Source organism: Oncorhynchus gorbuscha, linkage group LG06 (genome assembly GCF_021184085.1).
Source record: "Oncorhynchus gorbuscha isolate QuinsamMale2020 ecotype Even-year linkage group LG06, OgorEven_v1.0, whole genome shotgun sequence".
In the NCBI taxonomy this organism is placed as follows: domain Eukaryota; kingdom Metazoa; phylum Chordata; class Actinopteri; order Salmoniformes; family Salmonidae; genus Oncorhynchus; species Oncorhynchus gorbuscha.
Genome location: NC_060178.1, coordinates 36,146,525 through 36,174,070, shown reverse-complemented (window position 1 = coordinate 36,174,070; position 27,546 = coordinate 36,146,525). Strand labels below are relative to the sequence as shown.

At 44.1% G+C, this 27,546-nt stretch overlaps 1 protein-coding gene across 1 annotated transcript in view; it reads left to right on the top strand.

Moving 5' to 3' along the window:
- The window catches only part of LOC124037893 (transforming growth factor beta receptor type 3-like), a 134,437-nt gene that overhangs the window by 40,500 nt on the left and 66,391 nt on the right, over positions 1–27,546 (top strand). Inside the window, exon 3 of the mRNA XM_046353105.1 lies at positions 6,306–6,493. Within this exon, the coding sequence (XP_046209061.1) occupies positions 6,306–6,493 (188 nt within the window). The remainder of the gene's footprint in view (positions 1–6,305; positions 6,494–27,546) is intronic.

The following is a 27,546-nucleotide window of genomic DNA, read 5'->3' as shown; positions in this document are numbered from 1 at the left end:
ACACTACAGAATACATTTCAGTTCACATATATATCTTCTGAGTAGAGACTGATATACTGGGACCACCTGATTTTAATCTGTGTGTGCTTAACTGTAATTCGCAAGATGGGCATAACCAGACAAGCGAACTTCAGTAGATGTTATATGTATTGTAAGGGGTAGAGTAGAGACTGATAGAGATTGAGAACTAGACCAGTCCTGTTACTGGCTGCCTGTGCTTCTCAACTCCCACAACCTCCGTTGTAGGTTAAGGTTAAGTGGAGTTGCAAGGAGTTATGCTCATCTGAGTCAGAGTGCATTTTTATCTGTCAGTGTCAGAGCCTCCCCCATATGTGACCTCTCTCTCGCTCTCTCTCTCTCTCTCTCACTCTCACTTTCTCGCTCTCACTTTCTCGCTCGTGTCTTTTACTAAACTCCTGGTTTGATGTGTGAAGATGTGAATGCCTTTGGTTTCTACCCTGCCTAAATTCAGTCACCTAAACAGTCGTCATTTCCTCTTGATGCTTTTCCCAGTAGTACTATATATCACAGTCAGCATATTCATTTATTCTTTATCCCAAATGGCACACTATTCCCTGGTGCCATTTGGGACACATACTATATAACCTAGTCAGAATATTCAGATATAGAGAGACTCTTGACTTACCTACTTACTTACTGGAGTGGGAAAGAGAGAGAGTCAAAGGCACAGCAGGAGGTTATCAGCTCTTTTTCATTTTCCCTGGCATATTTTGACTTTGGCCATGAAGCATGTGTGTGGGTGGCTTCTACGTCTCCCTCGACTCACAGGACTTAATTGAAACTGTGGGTCATACGGTAATGTAAGGTATATAACAAATGCCTTTTCAGTACTGTTGCCCCATGCCGCCAAACAACAACCCGAGTGACATTTTTACATTTAGCAAATGGTTTCAGGAATGGGTTATTTCAGTCACCCTTCATACTGGAACCTTCCACAAGTTATGATGATTATACCATATGTAAAAATGTTCACATCTAAATGTGTTAACTTAAGGTAGAATACCTATGTAAATATGTAGGCCAATAGCTGTAACAGTTGTTGTCTGTTGCCCTTTGCCCTCTATAAACAGGTGCGTGTGGGTGTGAAAGAGAGAGGCGTAGACTTTTCAGTCAGGAAGTTGAGGTAGCAGCAGAAACATGCCACCTTTTATGCATCCATTTACCTTGTATGTCTACCATCAACGACAGTACATCCTCTCTGTAACTGGAACCTCATCTTTCTGTTACTTACTTTAGTTACTCATTTATGATATCAGATAATTATTTCCTAGTGAAGGTATGCTACCCTGAACCCTTGAAAGGAAACAGGAGTTTACTGTATATATATATATCAGTTCTGAAACTGTTGAGGTACACAGAATGGTTTTCTGTGGGTTTTGAGTATTTATTTATTTTAAAAAAAATTGTGTTTTCTGGTTGTGGATAGGTCTAGGTGTTGAGGATAGTAGGATGTTGAGTCTGTGGGTCCAGGCCATACCTGGCAGGACCAGACCATGCTGTCTTCACTCAAACGGATGTGCTCTCCATCCCACATGCTGCACTACTGCAGGGTCCTCTGTCTGTCATCTCTTTCAGAACCCAGGCTGAGACAGGAAGAGACAGTCCTGTGGAAACCACACTCTAAAAAATGATTGGCTAAAAACAACCCAATTTAGGTTATTTGATAACCCAGCGCTGGTTAAATAGTGGACAGAACACATGGCGGGTTATTTTGACCCAGCTAGTTGGGTTGTGTGAATAACCAAACAAATTGCGTTGTTGGGATTACCCAAACATGGGTTAATTTAACCATCAGTTGGGTATTTTTTACTCTCATGCTGGGTTGACCCAGCAGCTGGGTCTTTTTTAATGTCATCCTTAGGTTATTTTCAGGAGGCGTGGCTTATTAGGGGTGTGTCTTTCAGCTAGATCTTATTGGCACCGTGAGAGTAAATGTCATTCCTGTTCATCATGTTAAGTTTACATACTACAATTTCTTTATTGTACACATGGTTGTATAATATTTAGATTATGTGTTCATAATATTATAATAAGATATACCATCTCGTATCCCAGCAATGGGATTTACGTAGGATTTTTGGGAACTCATACACTTTTGTAAGCGTCATTGAAGCTACAAAAATGTCAATGTTTAACCTTACCCTGTGATAACTATGCAGCAGAACGGATGAACAGGAATGACTAAAAAAATAACTGTCTGTATGCCACGCCCATACCAAACTACTATCTCAATAAACCAGCACCAATAATCCAGCACCTAGCATTAATATCTTATTCTCCTAACCAAAATCGGAGATAAATATTTTGCTGTTATGGTAGATATCGCAGATTGAATATCACTTTTTACTGTCATCTGCTAGATCTGCTGGGCTTTGGTCTTAGAGGAGCCTGCTCTGCAGTGTATAGTCTGTTTAGTGAATTGTCTTGTGGGCACTCTGTTTCAGGATTGTTTTTCATGTGGGGCGAACATCCACTTCTCTCATTCCGCTCTGTGGGCGTTTGCTCGGCCTGGCCAGCCAGAGGGGCCAGCAGCTGCTGGACAGGAGCAATAGAGGGAGAGAAAGCGGTACAGACAGTGATAGAGGGGTACAGACAGTGATAAAGGGAGAGAGAAGGAGGTATAGATGGGGGAGAGGGATCAGACAAGGTGACAGAAGAGACAAAGCTGTGGCAAGGCCACAAGTCCGCCCCCTTCCCCCTCCGTGGAGGCTGCAAACTGTGATGACCATACCAGATGTGCAGGATTAGACTCCAGTTGGTTTCAGCTACACAGAAAAATATAAATAATACAAGGATATTATGGTTATAATAGAGGATGTTTGTATAAGTACATGTCTTTTAAAGTTCCTGTGTGTAAATATATGTAGTAAACTAAGTTCCCGCTTATAAATGTCCAAAATACATCATTGTTTAATAATGTTGTGAATATGGCTGGACATAGATGAATATGTAATACAGAGATAATCAGAGCTGCTTTCTGAGGTTGTATCTCGTTCTCTTCGTTGTGCACTTAGTTTTTGGGGGAAACGATGCTCGTATTGTTGCTCAATTGCGTCTTGGCCAAAACCACTCAGTCCTGATATGATATTTAACAAGATACCCTGGATCTCCAAAACATTATTCTATGGGATGGAAACACTGTCTTTGTTTATTACCCACAGCTGCATTTGTGTTTAGTGTTATAAAACAAATACTTGGTTTCCTTCAATTATTGTCCAAATCTTCCGGATTCTTTTCTTCCACTACACTGTATTGTCTCAGTGTAGCCCTTTTTTCTCCATGAAGTTAAATGAATAAACAACATCACTGCCCAACAAGTACCGTAATCTCTTGGCCGTCTTCCAAAAAGGACTATTTTTTTCTTCTGTCTGGCTGACGGGGTGGTTGTTATTCCACTGTGTGGTGTGGGGAAAATGTGAGTTTAAGTGCTGTGAGATGAGGACTGAAGGCTGATGACTTTGGTTCGAGAGGGACCGGCGTGTACTCCTAGGGGAGAAGAAGGGGGTAAGGAGAGGTGGAAGGTGGGGGACAGACACAGAGAGGAAGGTATGCATGTCTCAGGCTTTGTGCGGATCACATGTGCAGTGTGTGTGTGTGTGTGTTTGTGTGTACAGTACAGCAAAACAATAGCTACACTCAGAGAAAAACCTTCCTCTAGCAACCCACTGTTGAGGTACAGTATTTATGTCAGAGACAGAGGAGTTTTAAAGTTATTTCCCCTGTCTTTAACTTCTCTTTAATAATTTACAAATGTTCCCCACCGATTGCCATCGGCAAACCATAGCGTGTTTATCGTGCAGTGTTTGAAACGTGAGCAGGCCCTGCGCAGGCTGGCGCAAGGCGAGCCTGTAGGGCTGGCAGGCAGAGTAAAAGTGTAGGGACTGACCTACAGGGGAAAGCCTGGCCACAACTAGTCCCCTGAGACACAGTTTCTCTAATGGAAAAGGCCTGTCCAACGCCTTGCACAAAACCGTAGGGCTGTCTGTGTGTGTATGTGTGTGTGTGTTTTAAGTAGTTAAAATCAGTCAAAAGTAGTGCACTAGATAGGGCAGGGAGTTAGAATAATAGAATACAACAATAGAATGCACAAGGTGCAATTTAGAAATGTTTAGTCACTTAATTAGTTCATGTCAGCAATTTGTATTTAAATTGGGAAGTTAGTCTAGCGGCCAGCTATCTAAACTTGTAGTAATCATGGTCGAATTACCGATCGGGTGGGGCCCATTGATCATCAATTATCATATTAAAAACTGCAAACAGGGTGGAGGCAAAAATGTGGGCTCCCGAGTGGTGCAGCGGTCTAAGGCACTGCGTCTCAGTGCTGGAGGCGTCACTACAGACCCTGGTTTGATTCCAGGCGGTATCAGAACCGGCCGTGATTGGGAGTCCACATTTGGCCTAGCGTCTTCCGGGTTAGGGTTTAGCCGGGCTAGGCCGTCATTGTAAATAAGAATTTGTTCTTAACTGACCTGCCTAGTTAAATAAAAAATAAATATTACAGGAAATTAGCTGTAAAACTGCTAATTTTTCTCTCCGTCCCATGCCAAGATGTGTAGAATTACAGGAAATTAACTTTAAAACAAATCTATCTGCTCTTTGCTGTTATGAGGGGGGCCGCTAAAATGTTTTACTCGCAAGGTGGGGTTGGGGTTTCACCACGCTGGGACTTGGCTCTGCATGCCTGACATGGCTCGTTAGTCCCACTGTTTCTCTCCACATGACAGCCATGGATGGATGGATGGATGGATGGATGGATGGATGGATGGATGGATGGATGGATGGATGGATGGATGGATGGATGGATGGATGGATGGATGGATGGATGGATGGATGGACGGATGGACGGATGGACGGACGGACACAGGGAGAGGAAAGAGGCAGAAGGCCCTATTTTTTGACCACTGCCCTCAGGAAATGAGTATCTATGGCAGTCCGAGATTTAGATGTAGCCTATTTATTATAATTGACTTTAGCTACCTTCAGTTTTTAGTAATTATACCTCACAATGTTACCTGAACCACCTATTAGGCTAATCATTGTGGAGTGAAATGAAAACAAGAATACAAAAGCGAGATTCTGATCCATAGTGAGAGAAATTTATCCCACCGCCTCCAACATAACATTATTTTTTTTAAATCATTTTTTTATTTTCGAGGTGTTGTTAACAAGTTGTGCTCGTTATGGTCAATTACATGATCCCTGTTATAGTCCATCCGTTCTTGTTATCCTCCAATTCCAAGGTCACCAGTCTTTTCAGTGCTGCAGGACACACACACACACACACACACACACACACACACACACACACACACACACACACACACACACACACACACACACACACACACACACACACACACACACACACACACACACACACACACACACACACACACACACACACACACACACACACACACACTGTAGATCAATCTGACATGCTTCTCGCTTCAGACTCTCACAGGAACACCTCCAGTGCCAGCTCTCCACAGCAACTTCTATAATTGACCCCCCAGTCATAACGGCTAATTATGGGTTGTCCAGAGCCAAGAGCACTACACTGTGAAGTCTGGTCCACCTCCTGTAGTGATTAGAGAATTAAGAGAAGGCCCGATTTGGACCATTTTAAGGGAAAAGAGAAAGAAATGAATGTGAAATAAAGGGGATTTTAATTGGAGGGCTCTTTTGGGTCATCTTGATTATAGGTCTGGCACCGTAACAGCCTGTAGAAGCTTAGCTAGACACTGCTTTGTTCAGAGGCGCGGCCAGTCTGTATTAGTGGCCTGTTGAGGGTCAGAAAGAATGATGCTGCTCTTTGTTGAGAAGCCAGTCTGCTGTGTAGTGGGCTGTGGACTGGAGAGAATGGCCTACTTTGAGAAGTAGTGAGCTTTGTGCCCGGACAATGTGCGCGGGCCGCCTTTTATTTTGCTACGCCCAATGTAGATAATGATTATGCCACTCATTATGGTTGCATGCGGACATTCCTTTATTTGCCCTCGTCATTCACAAAAGAGCAGCTGATTCGTACACTCTCTAATTATGAACAGTCTATAAATGATTTCCATAACCTCCGTATAAAGTGTTCTGCAGTTCGTTGGACCGACGCTGCAGTGTGGAAAACTTGCCTCTTGTGTCTATTGGCTTTTTTCCTTTAGAACTTCAGTTGATGTTAAAGTGTGTTTCCTTTTTATGCAGATTCTCGAGCTACACACTGGTGATCTTGGAGTCTCGAAAAGCAATTGCACGAGTTAGCACTCATCTCCTTTTTATTTTCTGCCCCACAGGCCCGTTGTCACGCAGCCCGTGTGAGCTGCTGCCAGTCGGCGTAGGCCACCCGGTGCAGGCCCTGCTAAAGAGTTTCACGGCCATGTCAGGCTGTGCCTCCCGCGGCACAACAGGGCTGCCTCAAGAGGTCCACATCATCAACCTGAGGGGCCACGGTCCTAAGGGGCCAGACCACAAGACTACAGAGGTCAGACACGTGTGTGTGTGTATATAGTGTATTCACCTATATACAATACAATGTATAACAATATGCTGTATATAATATGACGGACCAGAGGACACACCTGCAGAGGTCAGTCACCCACCTGGCTGAGCTAATGCAGAACAGCCACACCTGGTCCAGGGAGTCATATACATATACTGTAGTCTCACGCTATCCTCACCTGTGTACACTATTATAACTGTAACCCAAAGTGCACACCTCTGTCAGACAGCTAAACATCCAACGTGCATCCCAGCATGCTGTTTTTACCATAGCATTAACACGGATGTCAACAAAAACACTGGTGTCATTTTGAGTTTAGTGGCCTCAGCAGATGAGCACATTAAAAAAAAAATATATATAAAACATTTAAAAAACGTCACCTCTTGTTTATCTCGGTCCGTATCGTTCCATGGGCAGTATGCCATCCTAAGAATGTAGATGAAAGTGTGGGTTGGCATTCGGGTTAAAAAACACTTTGTACCAAGTTAATTGATGCTATAATGACTGGAATTCTGTTAAGTTAGGCTAACTCAAGAGCTTTCTGGGGAGAGGTGCATCATTTCTCATTTACTTTATCATTGCTCAGCAGCTGCTCTGCTCACATTCAGTCAGAAGATCACAAAATGTTATTAACACGAGAAGGAAGAAATAGAAAAGAGACGATAGTGGACTTGTTCCAAGAATAACAGCAGCGTTAACTGAGGATGTTTACATGCTACTTTACTTCTGATATGCATATACTGTGTTCTATTCTACTGTATTTTAGTCAATGCCACTCCGACATTGCTTGTCCTAATATTTATATGTTTCTTAATTTCATTCTTTTACCTTTAGATTTGTTTTTATTGTTGTGAATTGCTAGACACTACTGCACTGTTGGCGCTAGGAACACAAGCATTTCGCTACACCCGCCATAACATCTGCTAAATATGTATATGTGACCAATAACATTTTACATTTGATTTGGATGGAGGTGGTGGTGGTGGGGGTTTGTAGAGTCTTTGTTTAAACTTGCTTGCACAAGGGTGGAGTGTGCAGAAGAATCTGTGTTGCTCAATGTAGGGGAGATTTTACAATACACAGTAGTTACAGTTGAAGTCAGAGGTCTACATACACCTTAGCCAAATACATTTAAACTCAGTTTTTCACAATTCCTAACATTTAATCCTAGTAAAAATTCCCTGCCTTAGGTCAGTTAGGATCACCACTTTATTTAAAAAATGTGAAATGTCAGAATTGTGAAGTGCACCAGTCCCTCCTGCAGCAAAACACCACCACAACATGATGCTGCCACCCCCGTGCTTCACTGTTGGGATGGTGTTCTTCGGCTTGCAAACCTCCCCCTTTTTCCTCCAAACATAACGATGGTCATTATGGCCAAACAGTTCTATTTTTGTTTCATCAGACCAGAGGACATTTCTCCAAAAAGTATGATCTTTGCCAACCATATGCAGTTGCAAACCGTAGTCTGGCTTTTTTATGGCAGTTTTGAAGCAGTGGCTTCGTCCTTGCTGAGCGGCCTTTCAGGTTATGTTGATATAGGACTCGTTTTACTGTAGATATAGATAGTTTTGTACCTATTTCCTCCAGCATCTTCACAAGTTCCTTTGCTGTTGTTCTGGGATTGATTTGCACTTTTCGCACCAAAGTACGTTCATCTCTAGGAGACAGAATGCGTCTCCTTCCTGAGCAGTATGATGGCTGCGTGGTCCCATGGTGTTTATACTTGCGTACTGTTGTTTGTACAGATGGACTTTGTACCTTCAGGCGTTTGGAAATTGCTCCCAAGGATGAACAAGACTTGTGGAAGTCTACATTTTTTTTTCTGAGATCTTGGCTGAGTTCTTTTGATTTTTCCCATGATGTCAAGCAGAGGCACTGAGTTTGAAGGTAGACCTTGAAATACATCCACAGGTACACCTCCAATTGACTCAAATGATGTCAATTAGTCAGAAGCTTCTAAAACCATGACACATTTTCTGGAATTTTCCAAGCTGTTTAAAGGCACAGTCAACTTAGTATATGTAAACTTCTGACCCACTGGAATTGTGATACGGTGAATTATAAGTGAATTAATCTGTCTGTAAACAAATGTTGGAAAAATTACTTGTGTCATGCACAAAGTAGATGTCCTAACCGACTTGCCAAAACTATAGTTTGTTAACAAGACATTTGTGGAGTTGTTGAAAACGAGTTTTAATGACTCCAACCTAAGTGTATGTAAACTTCCGACTTCAACTGTCGGTGTTATCAGCTGCATAGATTGTATACTGTGTTTGTATGTCGCTGGCAATAGGAGTTTGAATGCTTGACCCAGAGTGATGTTAAACGCTAGAGAGAGCCCTACATTAACCTTCTAGTTTTTGATACATCAGAGAGCTGGTTGGGTCATGTTCAATAAGGCAAATATTTCAACACCGTAAACAAGTGTTTTTTTATTGGACAGGTAGTACCTCCCTGTTTCACATTGTGTTCTTCTTTTTTTGTGCCTATTGAACACTTCCCAGGCATTGGTTATCAGTGTAAAGATGGATGGCTCTTCTGTCTCTCGCCACTATGTACCCAGGCCTCTTATCCCTGTGAGCTGCTCCTTCCATGGTGCTGTCAGATACAGTAGAGAACACTCTATCTGGTACATCTATTCACTGCCCTCTTCTGCCCCCATTGTAATCAGGGGCCCAGCAAATGGCGTCCGTTCCTTCCCCCCTGGTGCCGACAGGAAGCCGAAGAAAGGCTTGTTGGCCAAAGCAACGCAGCAGAAGATGGTAAACATCTCTGGGAGATCAGATTGTTGTTGGAGGGCTGCACCGCTGCGTCCCAAATGACACCCTATTCCCAGACAAAGTGCGCTACTTGTGCACTATATAGGGAATATGGTGCCATTTGGAACACAGCCATTGTTGTTGAAGGGCTCGGCAACATCAATAAAACTAAATCAGAGAAAATGTTATCTCCCCCAGCTATCTCCATGGCTGTGTTTCAACGAACCCCTTACTTAGTCTCTGCAACCTCCTCACACTGTTGCGAGACAGAAAAGAAGCCTGTCATCACATTCTTCTATGGCTCTTAAAAGGAGGATCCAAAATGGTATCCACGCATTTTCAAGAAGGGCGAAGCGGTAAATATTTGAGGAGATGAGTATACATGTTGAATAACAGTTGAACAAGACACTCCTTAGCTCCTTGTGCCTATAAGCATGAACCCATCTACCCTTCTCTCTTTCAGGGCTTATATCAGGCGATTGAACGACAAGGCTCCCCTCTGTTTTCATTAACATTTGCTCGACTATAAGTACATCTCTCTGTAGCCTGCGGACCGTCAGGATATTTCCGTGTCCCCCCACTCCTTCAGTCATGGTAGTGTGAAAAGCAGCCTGCCCTGGGGATTTTACTGCTGAGGTAGGCAGATCTAAATGTTGCCAAGGCCAGATGCATAGACAAGAACAGGAGCTGGGTGTCAGGCTGGGTGTGTTATGTTGAGTCAGCATGTAAATAAAGACACCACTCTTGTGATTCTGTCATAACACGTTAGTGTTAACACTGTATTGCATAGATAGGACTTGCACTGTGACCTATTCTCCCAAAGGAGCGATGAGCCTAAGTACTGTAAGTAAGTAAGTAGTATAGATAGGACTAGAAGTAAGTAGTAATCTAGTAAGTACTATAGATAGGAGATGGGATAGGAAGTCATATTTGAGATGTGTTAAGGTCTGTTATTACACTCTTTACATTATTGACCCAAGTGGGAATGGGCATTACGATTTTATACTAAAGCCATCTCTGCTTCTACTGAGTACTGTTTAAATTGCCGCTACTAGTGATTGAATGACTACTACAGTAATGTTTATGTAACTGTAGGAGCTAAACCTTTTGGAATGAAACCTTGTGATAGAATAGCATTTAGATTTTGGGATTAATTAGCTTCATCAAGTCGTACTGCCTTTATGGTGAAAACAGACTGTAAAGAACAAGCTTGGAGGTCAAATAATTACAAGGTTCCATTGAAACGTATCAACACATTTCCCAATAAGGATCAAGAGCGATGTTCAAAATTAGAATACCATAGTATAAACACAATGTTTGTCACACAGCCTGGAGGGGTGGGTGCGGAGTCAAGCGCAGAGAGCAGAGGATAATGGGCGGGAACCGGACTTTATTGCGGCATCCAAAACAACAGGCGAATATCAAAAAAAAGTGTCCAACCCAGAACAGGGCACAAACCGACAGGGAACACAACACGCAACAACTTCGACTAACAGACAACAAGCCCGCACAAAAACAGACGGGCCTAACAGGCTTAATTAGTCCTGGATCAAAACTAAAACGAGAAACCGGTGCAACCAATAAGACATAACAAACAGAAAAGGAAAAGGGGATCGATGGCGGCTAGTAGGCCGGCGCCGCCCGAACAGGCAGGGGAGCCAGCAACAAAAAAAGTGTCAGTGTTCAACCTTAACATGTGCTAACTATACAACAGAACAGATGAACCAGAATGACATATACTTTCACGGGTGGCCAAAATAACTATCTGAAAGCCACGCCCCTACTAAGCCATGTCTCTAGTCTTATGAGTGCAATAACCCAGGATCAATGACCCAGCACCTAGGAGCAATAACCGAGCAGTTTTTAAAGAAAACAACTCAAGTGACCCAATGCCTGCAACCCAGCAGATGGTTCAACCAAACAACACAGCATTTTTTAAATTGTAACATTGTTCTGTAGTAGAACAACTTTGCCAAGAACAGAGATCTCCTGCTGCTTTTGAACAAGAGCAGCAACATATGCTTGTGTCAGGACAGATTGTGAAGTGTGGCAGAGATACTCCTACAACCTCCCCAATCTGCATGAGGTTGTGTCTACAGTGGCTGGCAGATAACATTGTTCCACTCACCGCTTACCAGCACATTCCAACCTCTCAGGTATTTGTTGGTCTTTGATATCTTCTGCCCAATTATTGGGCCTCTTTGATTTGAGGTAGAGATTGGGGAAAAGTGGGACAAAGGCCAGAGAGGGCCCTTTGACGTTCACTACAGTTTCTACATCTGGGATCTTTCTGGTCTGGAGACTGATACACAACCAGAGACATAATGGGGAAACCAAGGATGTGTCCCAAATTGCACCGTACTCCCTATATACAGTAGTGCACTGCTTTTGAACAGAGCTGGGCTCTGGTCAAAAGTAGTGCACTGTGTTGGGAAAAGGGTGCGGTTTGGGACTCCAAGGCCTCTCTTTCTCACTCTGCAGTGTTGAGGTGGTGCTCTTGACGCTGAGCAATGAGGATAACCCATGAGAGTTTAGCTGTCTAAAGTCCTGCAATTATTTTCTCTTTTGAGACCTGTCCTGCTTGGTGTCACCACCCAAATAATGAGGTATTTTACTGTCAACTAATTCTGCTTGGGAGGTACAGAGCCCACAAAACCCAAAGTCGAAGCACACACATTCCTTATGTCAACATTTGAGACTGGCCTTGTTTTGCTGGTGAAATTCTCAGACGTAATAAATCTAATGTAAATGTCTTTGTCGTTTTGGCCAGTGTTAATGTTTTTGTGACTTTGTCATTTGTTCATCTTCCGACTGCAATAGCTGGACTGTACATCAGACTAATAGATGGTACTTTATATAAGTGATGTCTTCCACTGAGGGAGAGAAAAGGGACATGTTCAAATGTCATGGGAAATGCTTGTCCTTGTCATCGTTGCAAAGAGTGTGTTTCATTTCATGAGTTTCATTTCAAATCGTTGAGAGCCACACGAAAACAAATGCTACGGTGTATACTATTGTAATTCATGTAGTGTTTTTGCAGACTGTAGCATACTGTAGTATTTACTGAAGTGTTTTTGTTTTATTATCTTTGAAATAGAAAGGTTGGTGGGGGGGGGTTGCTGAAGAAATACTCAAATTCATTACATGTTCAAATTTCAAATGAAATCAAATTGAGTTGAACTTCAAAATAATAAACAATTCAAACAATAAATAACCAATCCAATGTGAGTTAATCAAATGAAAAGTAAAACAATTACCAAAAAACAAATGCATTCTTTCAAATAACACGAAAGAATCATCAGTCTATCAATTTGTCAGTCAGTCATGGTTGGGCTGGTGGAGTGGTTGACCTTGTGTTAGTGTTGTGTTCGGGGAGGGATGAAGGAGGCCGTTGTGGTTGGTTGGTGCTGGTGTTGGGGCAGGGTTGGAAATCGTGCAGGTACCAGGGCTGGAAAACCAGAGGTTGGTGCTGGTTCTAGGACTGTGGGTCTGGGAGAAAAACAGGAACGGGAACTGGTGCTGGGTAAGGATCTGTAGAGGGGAGGAAAAACAACCCGAGGAGCAAGCAGACGCACAAGGAAGCCCTAGACCCAGGGGTCAGCGATGGCACTCCCCTGTGGTCCGCTCGCTCCGTGTGAAGGTCTGATCGTGTTGGATGGTTCTGGGCTGGTTCTATATACAGTACCAGTCAAAAGTTTGGACACACCTTCTCATTCCATGGTTTTTCTTTATTTTTGCTATTTTTGTGAATATTGAAGAAATCAAAACTATGAAATCATGTAGTAACCAAAAAAGACTGAACTTTTTAACTGTGTTGTATATTCACAATATATTGTCTCTACTTGGCATGTACGTTTCTCACTTATGGGTGGCAAAAATTGGGATATGGGGTAGGGGAAAGGGCAGGGTATACGCAAATGAAATGCTGAAGTAAAACAAAGTTGTGTTTTTGCTGACATTTCTGTAGTATTTACTATAGTATTTTTTTTGTGGATAATACTGTAGTATTTACCATAGTATTCTACAGTATACAACACAATGTTGTACTAAGTACTACAAATTATCAAGGGATAATACAGTGTGTAGTATAGTATTCTACAGTTATATAGTAGGTACTGTAGTATTCAATAATAAACTGTGGTCTTTTTTCATGTGGGTGTTGCATTAACTCCCCTAAGCAGTTTGTTTTGGGTCAGTTCCAAGATGTATCCCAATTATTTGCTCAACAACTCATGTATGGATGATGATTCGCACACTCCGTTCTGCTGTTAAAGAATTGCTGGTTTACTTACCGGGATAGGACAGAACGTGCTGAATTGCTCTAGAATTCTAGGGTGGTGGATTGTGGAAGAGCCTAGGCATAAATCCTGTTGTCCCTGGTCAACCCCTCTATCCCCACCCTCCACCCACCCCTCCTGACCCTGTCCTTGGCTGCAGAAGGCCACCGTCTCAGGCAGAGAGAGATAGAGATAAGTTGGCCCTGCACCGGTTCTGCCTGTGACCGTTGGGGAGTATTTCTGTGGAGATAAGCATTGTAACGAACTAAGGGACACCTGGCAGCCTGCCGTTTGGCTCATAGACAACAATCCTTTTCCTTGACATTATAACGGCTGGCCTTCCTACCTAAGATGGGGACGCAGATTTGTCCATCTGGACCTTCAATAGTCTGTTTGTGTCCCAAATGGCAGCCCTATGGACCCTGCTCAAAAGTAGTGCACTATTACTGGGGGTTAGGGTGCCATTTGGGATGCAGATCCTGTCTCTGTCTTGTCTTCCCTCCTCGCTTGTCCTTCAGTCATAATCCACAGTGTTTTATGCCACGTTCACATGCTCTTCAGAACTAGGGAATGGTGACATTTCTGACTTGCTGATTCGTTGCACGTGTATAACTACAATCTCCAAACGAGCGTCAATGCCATACAACACTCCTTCTGTGGCCTCCAACTGCTCTTAAACGCCAGTGAAACCAAATGCATGCTTTTCAACCGTTCGTTGCCCGCACCCGCCCCCCCCCCGACTAGCATCACCACCCTGGACGGTTCCGACCTAGAATATATGGACAACTATAAATACCTAGGTGTCTGGCTAGACTGTAAACTCTCCTTCCAGACTAATATTAAACATCTCCAATCAAAAATCAACTCTAGAATCGCCTTTCTATTTCGCAACAATGCCTCCTTCACTCATTCCGCCAAACTTACCCTGGTAAAACTGACTATCCTACAGATCCTCGACTTCGGCGATGTCATCTACAGAATAGCTTCCAACACTCTACTCAGCAAACTGGATGCAGTCTATCACAGTGCCATCCGTTTTGTTACCAAATCACATTATACCACTCACCACTGCAATCTGTATGCTCTAGTCGGCTGGCCCTTGCTACATATTCGTCGCCAGACCCACTGGCTCCAGGTCATCTATAAGTCTATGCTAGGTAAAGCTCTGCCTTATCTCAGTTCACTGGTCACGATAACAACACCCACCCGTAGCACACGTTCTAGCAGGTATATCTCACTGATCATCCCCAAAGCCAACACCTCATTTGGCTGCCTTTCCTTCCAGTTCTCTACTGCCAGTGACTGGAACGAATTGCGAAAATCGCTGAAGTTGGAGACTTTTAATTCCCTTACCAACTTTAAACATCAACTATCTGAGCAGCTAACCGATCGCTGCAGCTGTACATAGATTGGGTGGGCTATTTACAGATGGACTATCCTAGGGGTTTAAGACTACCTCATACTGTTTTTATTTGATTTACTTTTCTGCTCTTTTGCACACCAGTATCTCTACATGCACATCTGCTCATTTATCACTCCAGTGTTAATCTGCTAAATTGTAACTTTTCGCTCCTATGGCCTATTATTGCCTACCTCCTCATGCCTTTTGCACACACTGTATATAGACTTTCATTTTTCTACTGTGTCATTGATTTGTTTATTGAGTTATTGACTTGTTTATTGTTTACTCCATGTATAACTCTGTGTTGTTGTCTGTGTCACACTGCTTTGCTTTATCTTGGCCAGGTTGCAGTTGCAAATGAGAACTTGTTCTCAACTAGCCTACCTGGTTAAATAAAGGTGAAATATATATTTTTTTTAAACAATCAATTAGCAAGTCAAACATTTTAGAGTTTCCTAGTTCCGACTAGCACGTGAATTTGGCATAACCGCCCAGGCAGGGACCAGGGTTTGGTTTCACAAGCTGCCCATGACACGTACACAAGCTGCCCATGATCATGACCTTCAGTGGCATATGGAGGAGATACTCAGACACATAAACATTTCACTGGACAACTGGTTGACTAATTCTGCCTAGTCTGTCTCCGCTTCTGTTACCAACATCAAATTGCAATCATGCATCTACTGTCTCCGTGAGTTAAGATGGCTTGCTGGCCTCCGTATTGATACGAACACGGGGGAACACTCAAATACATTTCATTCAGTCCTTTCAGGAGGCTTGCACATTCATCACCATCCACTCTACGTAATGAGGCTTTTCCTCTGTTTTGTGTTGGAGTGTATTTTGGATGCTTGTTGTTGTCAGAGTCAGCACAGAGGTGGCTGGTCAGTCAGGGCAGGCAGTGATTATGGAGAGTTATTTTTCCGGGTTCCTTCTCTGCCTCTCGTGATGGAAGAGGAAGTGGCATCTTGGCCGCAAAACGGACTGTGTGTGTGTTTTGATGTTTAGAGAGTGGATTGGCCTGGCCTGCAGCACAAGCAGGGGTCTTGTGGCCTGCTCCGGCTGAGACGCTCTTCTCTGACTGGGCTGTTTGGGCTCAGGGGCCGATGTGGATCATGTTGTTTTCTGTTTTCAACTGACTGTACAGCAGCCAGGGTCAGTCAAGTACACAGATATGTCCAAGTACAGAGCTCCCTGTATAAACCCAACTTCCACCCAATAGTAACACCTTGTATGTACAGACAGTGCACCTCCAAGGTCCACTGTCGACACAGGGGTATTGATGGACCATAAGATCCGTATAAACCCATGATCTTCCATACAGTCAAGCCTATTTGTAAATAGTGTTCCTCGAAAATGCTTCTAATTGGACATTGGGTATGGGTTCAAGATATTAATGTAAATAGGTTTAGTTGCATGAGTCTCTCTAGTTACCAGAATGTGCTCCATGATATCTCCATCCTGATATCCATGCAGAGACATGCATCTGGTTCCTATGGTTACAAGGAGGGGCTTAGAGAAAACGGGACAAAAAGCATGAAGAGGAACAGGACGTACACACACACACACACAAACAGTGATTTTCGGAAAGTATTCAGACCTGTGCAGCGACGCTCCCCATCCAACCTGACAAAGCTTGAGAAGATGTGCAGAAAAGAATGGGAGAAACTCCCCAAATACAGGTGTGCCAAGCTTGTGGCATCACACCCAAGAAGACTCAACGCTGTAAACGCTGCCAAAGGTGCTTCAACAAAGTACTGAGTAGGGTCTGAATACTTATGTAAATGTAATATATATATATTTTTTTTCTTCAATAATTTATTCTAATAACCTGTTTTTGCTTTGCCATTATGGGGTATTGTTTGTAAATGATTGAGGGGAAAAACAATTTAATCAATTGTAGAATAAGACTAAATGTAACAAAATGTGGAAAAAGTCAAGGGGTCTGAATACTTTCCGAAGGCACTGTATACCCCCCCCACACACACACCAGCTGCATTCTGTCAGGCCTACTCTATATCTTCTCCACATCTACATGTGAAACCCTCAAATGTTTTTTTTTGAGTTCCTCCACGTTTTCAGTCCAGAAGTGAGAGAAATTAATAGTTTCCTGCCATGCTCCCAGTGAACCCATTCTGTATGGGCATAAACCAGTCAGAGGGTGCATCCCAAATAGCACCCTACTTCCTGTATGGTGCACTACTTGGGCTTTGGTCAAAAGTAGTGCACTATGTAGGGAATAGAGTGCCATTTGGGATACAAGCCAGGGGGTCTGGGCCCTTATCCTTCCAATAACAGAGAGAAATGCACAGCTGCACTTGCCTGCTTCACAATACACTGCCTCCTGGCTGCTGTCCAATACTACACAGATACATTGGCAAATTAAGTGAAACTGAACACCTCGGTGGTCACTGCATGCGGGCGTGACTCTGACAGTGATAAGCTCACATTTGTACTTCTGTCTCAATGTTCAAACAGTAACAAAACATTTCTGATGGAACACAACACCAACTCTGGTCAATTACTGCGCTCTGGTTTGGAGGAAAACCAAACGATTGACACTTAGTGTACCTACAACGAAACCAAGTACTGAAATATATCACGCATTTTGTGAAACTTTTGTGAATTAGAATTGCTGTTGTTCTTCTGTCTGGACAGTGCTGAGCTTCACCTTTCTTCATTGACTTATTGACGAATAGAATCGTAGCAGGACTTCTCTCTGTAACCAAAGACATCAAGGCACACATCTCCTGCTTTAGAAATTTTAGATCAAAGAAGCTACAGTACTTACTGTATGTCTCTGAGCAAAGAGAGAGAGAGAGAGAGAACGGGAGGGGGGGGGGGCTGGCTCTATTGGATGAGACTTCAGAAGGATTGACTGATGCTCCTGGCTTGAGCTTCCTTGAGATCGGATGGACTGAGCCATAAAACTTTGCCCCATCACTCAAGAGAACGTCGGTATATTTTGTAAAGAAAGCTCACAGATCTCACATCCTAGCCTGCTTCTTCAATCACCACTAAAGCCTGCTTTTTCAATCATCACCACCTTCAACAAAGAACTGGCTGTAATATGTGACAATCTGTTTTTCTCTCTCCATCCAATGGTAGTGTTTTCTTTTGACTCTGGCTCAGTGGGCTGTAATCTGTAATCCTTTAGTTCCAGGTTAACGGCCACTATAGCTTGTATGTACTAAACAGCTATGATGTCATCAGTCTATGTTGACCAACCGGGATCAAAGTATCAGATCAAAGCTCTCCCTCCCTCCCTCCCTCCCTCCCTCCCTCCCTCCCTCCCTCCCTCCCTCCCTCCCTCCCTCCCTCCCTCCCTCCCTCCCTCCCTCCCTCCCTCCCTCCCTCCCTCCCTCCCTCCCTCCCTCGTGTTTGAGGGTATGTCTCAGTGAGGTAGCAGAGACAAGCCAGGGGACTGGAAAGGCACTAGCCCAGAATAGGGGGAACAAAGCACTCATTCTCCACCAGCAGATCCCCGATAAGACCTGTAAGTACCAGGTTGCGGCTGCGTGCACAGCAGCGGGGGAGGGGAATACTGGTCCCAGATAAGGGACATCATTATTTTGTGGCACATTTGCACAAGATTAGATGCACCACTTCTAATGTTAATACATTTCCCAGAGTCATAGAGAGCAAGAGAATAGGGAGGAAAAGAAGGGAACAGTAAACTAACTGGATTACCAGACTTGCCACGGGCTCATAGTTCAGCCATGTCTTAAACCCCTAGGATTGTGTTGCTACTTGCCTTTTTCCGGTTGGGGTTTGACCCATAGGTGCAAAAGTCGTTTCTCTTTAGCTCTCATTGGAAGTCTACATTTCGACTGTTGCCACGAGCCTTTGTGAACAGGTTTTGGTGTCAGGTTTTTAACGTTTCTCCATGTGTTCTTTCAAGAACTACCGCAAAACTTAAATGAAACGGTCTCAAATAGCCGTCCATCCATTTTTAATAGCCGGGCATTGGCACATATTTCAGCAAATAAACACCTGTTTCCAATAAACTAAATACATTTTGTTTTAAATACCAAGATCACGTGGTTAAGTTTGTTTAAACAGGGAAAAAATGCAGTTAAGCAGAACATATTTGACGGTTAGGTTTAGGCATCGATTTCAACTGGGGTACGTGGACAAATGTTAAATCCTGCGTGAGATCCTGCAAAATCGGTGAGGTATGGTAGGCAGCCTTTGCACTTCTGATCTGACTGCAATGGATTTGGTCATACTGGTTACAATAAACAGCGTGGTAGTTTTTTCAACACTTTATTTAGCAAAAGCCGTGGGCGTTAAGGAAATAGATGCCTGGCTCAAATAGAATCCCGTCTCTAATAAACCAAGCTAATACACGCTATTAATTTAAGTTTAAGAGGAACTATCAAAGTGGCTTTCACACCTCTTATCTCCATCTCTGCCACCAGCACATCCACTGCTAACGCAGTGAGGGGCATCGTGGGAAATATCATGCTGGCATTTCCTCGAGGTGGTGTTTCCCATGTCGCTGGCATCTGTTACACAAAAATAAGCACAGACACTTTCTGAAAAACAAACGTCATTCTGTCGTAGCAGCAGAGAGATAAACAGCAGAGGTCTGAGCGAAGCTCTTTGCTCTAGTGTAGGGCTGTGTCCCAAATGGCACCCGTTTCCCTATTTAGGTCACAAATTTTGTCCAGGCCCTTTCAAAAGTAGTGCACTGTATAGGGAATAGGGTGCCATGTGGGATGCAAGTCCACGTCTGGGTCTGGCCATATGATTGGCTGAAAATAAACAAAGTCAGGGAGAGGGCCCGGCCAGCAGTATATATATATCTCTCTGTCTCTCACACAGGCCATCTTTGTCTAATCAACTTACCAGAGGCAAACATCAAACGAGACGCTCTTGGCCGCGGATCAGCGTGAGGCTGAGCAGATGATTGTTTTATCAGGTGGAATTGTTCGATAGCTGCTCGGAGCTCTGCCTGGAGGGTGACTGGCAGTACAGCCCCCCAGTCACAGCTTCTAAAGGACAGGAGTATAACAGCTTCCTGAGGAACTAACAGTCGATCGCAAGAGACAAGTCAAGCTACATACTATACATGAACACAATTCCAGCATTTACTCTTCTTCTTCTCTCTCTCTCTCTCTCTCTCTCTCAACAGAGTTATTAGAGAACTCATTCTAACAAGGAGTCAATTCCATTCATATGGAATCAAATGTTATTTGTCACATGAGCCAAATACAACAGGTGTAGTAGACCGTACTGTAAAATGCTTACTTACAAGCCCTCAACCAACAATGCAGTTATAAGAAAATAGAGTTTAGAAAATAGTAGCATAATAAAGTAGCATAATAAAATAATAGCAAGGCTATATACATAGGGTACTGGTACTGAATCAGTGTACAAGGGTGCAGGTTATTCGAGGTAATTTGTACATGTTGGTAGGGGTAATGTGACTATGCATAGACAATAAACAGCGAGTAGCAGCAGTGTAAAAACAAAGGGAGGGTCAATGCAAATAGTCCAGGTAGCCATTTGATGAACTGTTCAGCAGTCTTATGGATTGGGGGTAGAAGCTGTTAAGGAGCCTTTTGGACCTAGACTTGACGCTCCGGTACTGCTTGCCACGCGGTAGCAGAGAGAACAGTCTATGACCTGGGTGATTCGAGTCCTTGAAAAAAGAATTTGGGGCCTTCCATTTGGAACAGGTTCTCTTGGAATAAGGTAAGGGTAGTAGCCGAGAACAACATTCCTCTAGTCATCTGCCTGGTAATAACCAAGCAGCGATGGGAGCCAACTATCACCAGTGTCAGATGTCAAAACCAGCTATCTCTTTAAACATGTCTCCTTCTGGGTGTCCTGACAGTGTTTTTATGCTGAGCACACATATTCTAGACGTATTTGAATCGTGCAGACTGACACCTTATAACCTGAAGGATCCTTTAACATGTTGAATGGATATGTAGTTATGTGATGCCACATCTAGACTTGTTGTCCCCAGGGGGATCGGTAGGCTTACAGTACGTGACGTGAATGTGTTCGGCGATGGAGGCGGGAAGTTGTGAGGACTGCGTCCGCTTAAACTCATCTGGAAGAGATTTGGGTCTACTTCGTTCTCTCTCCTTGAGGCGGTGTTGTGCTCCTTTGCATCCCTGCAGCCCACTTTATCCGACCCTGATTACTATCATCCTATGAAGCCGTATCTGCCCCTGACGTCTTATCTGCCTGCTGTGTTCTGCGGGGCCCATTTGAGGTGTGTGTGTCTCGGTGGGTGTGTGTGTGACCTGGAGGTTGGAGGCAGACTGATTAGCATCAGGTGCAGTGGAGAGGCTCCCCATCGGCCCTCAGATCAGCAGGGTGAAGGCCGGTGGGGCCTGTGATAAGAGCAGTCAACAGGTTCCCTTCTTCCCCTCTGTCGGAGCAGTTATCCAGAAAGAGCCATGATACAGACAACACACACACACACACACACACACACACACACACACACACACACACACACACACACACACACACACACACACACACACACACACACACACACACACACACACACACACACACACACACACACACACACACACACACACACACACACACACACACACACACACACACACACACCTCTATCTGATGAAGCTAGATCTTAATGTTCATTGGATACGTTCCAGGCTGTGCAAGGCTTTTCCAACAGCCTTGACTTTTCAGTGCTCGGCTAGTGCTGTCTGTCTGCTGTAGACGAGTGATGATTGTTTTGCTGAGCATCCTGTGTTGAGCATGCAGGGACATGTTTCCCCAGGCCTAAGTATAGAATATGGCAAGTCACCCTTTGGTTATTTCGACAGTATATCAACCCAGCTACAAAGGGCTGCTTGTATTGAAAGGCATTATCCATTATTACAGGCAGCTGCTCCAGCCAACTCTATTTCGGTTATGATAAAGTGTCTGCTGCGTTCATGCTGACATTGATTGCCTGTTATTATTATTTGCAAAGGGAAATAATGTTTTGATAAGATTACTCTTACTAGCTGGCTAATTGAAGGATGTTTTGAGTTATCTCGGAGTCACTGAGGACTTTTAGGCTCATAATTAGTTCTGTCAATGAAGGAAAACGCCCTGGTCCTGGTTCCTGCTGCCGGGGCTACTGAGGGCTAGAGGTGTGTAATGGGTAATGGTGTCAGGTCTGACTGACTGGATGGAGGTGCAAAGAGAGAGGTCTCTGACAGCTGTGTTCTACTGCTGGGGTAAAGAAAAAGTTTCATACCAGGAGGCTGTACATACATTGTTTATGGAAGTATCATTATCTACTGTGCTGATGTATTGATGAATGTTTGGTCATGAAACATCCTTTAAGGGTCATTAAATTGCATTCTAAATGCTCGACGCAGGCGGCTGGCCGAATGAATGCCTTGAATCGTCCTGTAGTTATTACTGTCTGGCAGAGAAGAATGTCTCACTTGGAATATGTTTTTCGACATACCTTAATCGACAGACATAGTTCTTGTTTATTGCAATTGCACCAACCTCCCTTTGCGTATTGTTTTGGTAATTTACGGAAAATCTGTTAAGATTGCCTACAGTAATGATTCATTAACTGAGATAGTTTTGTATTTGATGGAATGGTATTTTCCTTGTTTACGTACATGCTCTGACCAGTCACGGTATGCCATCTGGGATTGGCCTGGCGGGCCGGGGCTGGCAACAGCTGTCGTCCTGTGAGGGTTGTGTGAGGGGTTTGATTTCAGCGTAACGTGATATGTCCAGACAAGCCTCCCTCCACAGTCCTGTCCGCACCTCCCTCCCTCTCCGTCCCTGGCCAGTCACTAGCATGCTGGGTCTCAAATGGCAGCCTATTCCCATCCCTATATAGTGGACAGGGCCCTGGTCAAAAGTAGTGCACTATACAGGGAATAGGGTTCCATTTGGGACTGTAATGGACCCAGGACACACAAATCCCTGGACCAGGCTCCCCATCATCAATCAGGCAGGGCTTCCTGGCTCCTTCTGGGACTCTCAGAGCCTCTCTACAGGGGTATCTGGAGGTGCCTGGTAGCCTCTGTGCATCCCAAATGGCACCCTATTCCCTATTTAGTGCACTACTTTTGACCAGGACCCATAGGGTTCTAGTCAAAAGTAGTGCACTATATAGGGAATAGATTACCATTTGGGCGTCACACTCCATGTGTACTTCGGGGCAGGGCAACGCCACCTGATCCCAGCCTGCTGAACAGGCGTGTAACTGGGCCGTAGGGGCTTTGATCCCAGGGGCATCTGGTACTTCTGTCTTCACTCCCTGGCTGGGCCGTTCCTGCTGAGACCCCTGGTTTCAGACACACTTTGCAGCCTCCCTGGGCCCTGCCTGCTGTGACATGGTCTAAATCACATTAATCACATTATCACAGACTGAGGACTGTAGAATGCAGAGTATAGACAATCCCAACGATGGACAGTGTTTGTGTCAGTCTATCTGCTACCACGGCAATGGGCCAGATGGAACCCGGATGGAAGGCATCGCAGTCTCTCTGTGGGCAGATAGAGACACACAGCAGCTGCTGCTCAGCTCGCCTCTGTCCTTCCACACATCTGACTGGTAAAAGTATGTGAGGGGATGAGGAGTTGGCACTGGGAGTGTGGACTGGGACTGGGAGTGGGAGTGTGGACTGGGAGTGCAGTGGGAAAGTGGCTGTTGGTTCCAGTTCTTCAACATCTGATAGATTGGTATCACATTATCTCCCGCTGGTCGTTCAAGTTTAGCTTCCCACATTGGTAAGTGTGAAAGATCATGGATTGATGCCGTCCTCCGTTGATCTATAACGTCTGGAAGTTGACTGGCTAAATGGTCTCAAGGTGGACATTGAGAAGCATATTCTCCAGGTCTTTCTACGTGAGTGACCCTACCATCGGCACATTCAGTCTGACATTAGAGAGGGTATCACGACACTGTTAATGTGATTATGTTGGACTCTACTGCACTAATTCTCTAATCCTCTGCCATTTTGTCTCCCTGCAACTGTGTTTATGCCTTATTGCCTTTGCATTTCTGGTGACTCACTTGTTTTGGAATTGTTTCTGTCTGGTGCTAAAATTCCATAACTTTTACAGATCTCTCTCGGTCTCTCTCTTTCTTTCTCTGTCTGTCTGTCTGAATGTCTATCTCTTTCTTCTCTCTCTTTCTCTTTCTTTCTCTCTCTCTCTCTCTCTCTCTCTCTCTCTCTCTCTCTCTCTCTCTCTCTCTCTCTCTCTCTCTCTCTCTCTCTACCTCTCTCTCTCTCTCTCTACCTCCCCTCTCTCTGTTCAAAGCCAAGGCCCCTGAAGCCAGCAGAATGAGAGCAGGTATGATTGTTTCTGGGTTGCCGTGCGTTCGGTTATTCTCCCAGGAGGGATGGGGATGATTTTTCCAGAGTCTGGACAGAGGGGAAGGCTTAAGTAGACTAGATGCTCATCTAAGATTTTCCACGTGGATAAACATGAAGAAAGGAGTGAGAGGAAAAAAAGGTAGAGCGAGCTGTGGGAGACTTCTGGGGCTTTCACCTCGCTTGTTGTGTGACTGTGTGTGTGTCGAGCATCTGCCAGACTTGTGTGACTGTGTGTGGAGCGTCTCTGAGCCAAGCCCCCTTGGAGATAAGCGTACTGTAATTTCTTCCATTCGTCGTTCTCCGAGTTCTTTTTTTATTATGATTATTGCAGCACTTTTATGGTCCATACCGCTAAACACCCTCATTTTCTCTCCTCCCTCCTCCTCCTCCTCTCTTCTACAGGGTCTTAGATCTGTGGGAGACTATGATCACGAGGCTTTGACGCCATGCATCTACTCTCTCTAGGACTATTCTCTCAGCTGTCTCACTCTCCTCTGGCCTACAAATGTGTCAAAGGGATACAACTGTCCACTTTGACTATCAACAGCCTGTCACAGACAGTGGATACACATTTCACTTCACCCAGGATAGCTCTGTTGAGGCATAAACTGGAGTGTTTTAGAGATGGTCAATGGGGGAGATGGTGTAAGGAGACTGGGTCTGGCAAGGTGGGGTGTGTGTGCGTGTGTGTGCGTGTGTGTGTGTGTGTGTGTGTGTGTGTGTGTGTGTGTGTGTGTGTGTGTGTGTGTGTGTGTGTGTGTGTGTGTGTGTGTGTGTGTGTGTGTGTGTGTGTGTGTGTGTGTGTGTGTGTGTGTGTGTGCGAGTGCGCGCACTTCATATCATGTCTCAGTGACAGCATGAAAAAACCCAGAAGGAGAGAGAAAGTGTGTGGGAGTGTATGATTGATAAAACTGAATCACTTTCTGTCTGTCCAATGCTGTAGTTTGGTCTGGTTCAATGGAGTTTCTGTTGTCTGAGCTAACAGTTCTGCTTAAGCGATTTACCGGCTACTTTAAAGACGTTGTCTGCCTCATGAGAGTCTGAAGAATTTAATCATTGTTTATGTTTAACTGTGGTTAACCTTGGAATATATCAACCATTACATCTTAAGAGCCTATCCGTAAATGTAACAGACCATATAAACATGGCAAAAGGTTTTCTTCAGAAGATCAGTATCTGAGGTTTGAACTATGCAGAGCCGTGAACAAACAACTTGTTTGTACGTACATGCTCTGAACATTTTCTTGGCTCTCGTATACAACTGTAATATCATGAAACTCCCAGACACAACGCGCATTCGTGTGTTCATTGACGCTCCCTGTACTGTGATTTGAAATGTGCTGTCGCCAGTTACGACTTAAAAAACAAGGAGTCTTCCCTCTTTTTGACACCTGAACCTGCCTTGACTGATTGAGTTAGGATTTGATTTATGGCCAGTAAATGTTAATAATATGACAGTGACAGAACTCCTTGTGGGTGATTTACAAGCTCTGTCCAGTCACACACAGGAAGAGCTTAATATGATTAGCCTGGGAATAGAGTTAAAGCTAGACAGAACGAAGACGGATAGAGAGAGATGAAGTGAAGGAAGGTTTAATAAACTGACAAGTTAAACTATAGTTCCCCCTCTTTCCCCTGTATCAGTATCCCTCAAAACTAGATGTGTACTGTATGGGATAACTTCTCAGAGTGTATTTACCCCCAACAGTGGAGGCTGCCGAGGGGAGGACGGCTCATAATAATGGCTGGACCGGAGTTAAAAGAATGGCATCAAACGCATGGAAACGATGTGTTTGATCTATTTGATAGCATTCCACTCCAGCCATTCCGCTCCAGCCATTACCACGAGCCCATCCTTCCCAATGAAGGTGACACCAACCTCCCGTGACGCCCAGGTAACCTTGCACAGCGCATATACAGATGAAGTCAGACGTTTACATGCACCTTAGCCAAGTACATTTAAACTCAGCTTTTCACAATTCCTGACATTTAATCCTAGTACAAATTCCCTGTTTTAGGTCAGTTAGGATCACAACTTTTTTTTTTAAGAATGTGACATGTCAGAATAATAGTAGAGAGAGTGATTTATTTCAGCTTTTATTTCTTTCATCACATTCCCAGTGGGTCAGAAGTTTACATACACTCTATTAGTATTTGGTAGCATTGCCTTTAAATTGTTTAACTTTGGTCAAACGTTTCAGGTAGCCTTCCAGAAGCTTCCCACAATTAAGTTGGGTAAATTTTGGCCCATTCCTCCTGACAGAGCTGGTGTAACTGAGACAGATTTGTAGTTCTCCTTGCTCGCACACGCTTTTTCAGTTCTTCCCACACATTTTCTATGGGATTGAGGTCAGGGCTTTGTGATGGCCACTACAATACCTTGACTTTGTTGTCCTTAATTGCCACAACTTTGGAAGTATGCTTGTGGTCATTGTCCATTTGGAGACCCATTTACGACCAAGCTTTAATTTCCTGACTGATGTCTTGAGATGTTGCTTCAATATATCCACATCATTTTCCTTTTTCATGATGCCATCTATTTTGTGCACCAGTCCCTCCAGCAGCAAAGCAACGTCCCAGCATGATGCTGCCACCCCTGTGCTTCATAGTTGGGATGGTGTTCTTCGGCTTACAAGCTTCCCCCTTTTCCTCCAAACATAACAATGGTCATTATGGCCAAACAGTTATATTTTTGTTTCATCAGACCAGGGGACATTTCTCCAAAAAGTACGATCTTTGTCCCCATGTGCAGTTGCAAAGCGTGTTCTGACTTTTTTTATGGAAGTTTTGGAGCAGTGGCCTCTTCCTTGCTGAGCAGCCTTTCAGGTTATGTCGATATAGGACTCGTTTTACTGTGGATATAGATACTTTTGCAAATGCTTCCTCCAGCATCTTCACAAGGTCCTTTGCTGTTGTTCTGGGATTGATTTGCACTTTTCCCACCAAAGTACGTTTATCTCTAGGAGACAACGTGTCTCCTTCTTGAGCGTTATGGCGGCTGCGTGGTCCCATGGTGTTTATACTTGCGTACCGTTTGTACAGATGAACGTGGTACCTTCAGGCGTTTGGAAATTGCTCCCAAGGATGAACCAGACTTGTGGAGGTCTCCCAAGTAAGGAGGCACTGAGTTTGAAGGTAGGCCTTGAAATACATCCACAGGTACACCTCCAATTGACTCAAATGATGTCAATTAGCCTATCAGAAGCTTCTAAAAACGACTTTTATTGACTCCAGCCAAAGTGTATGTAAACTTCCGACTTCA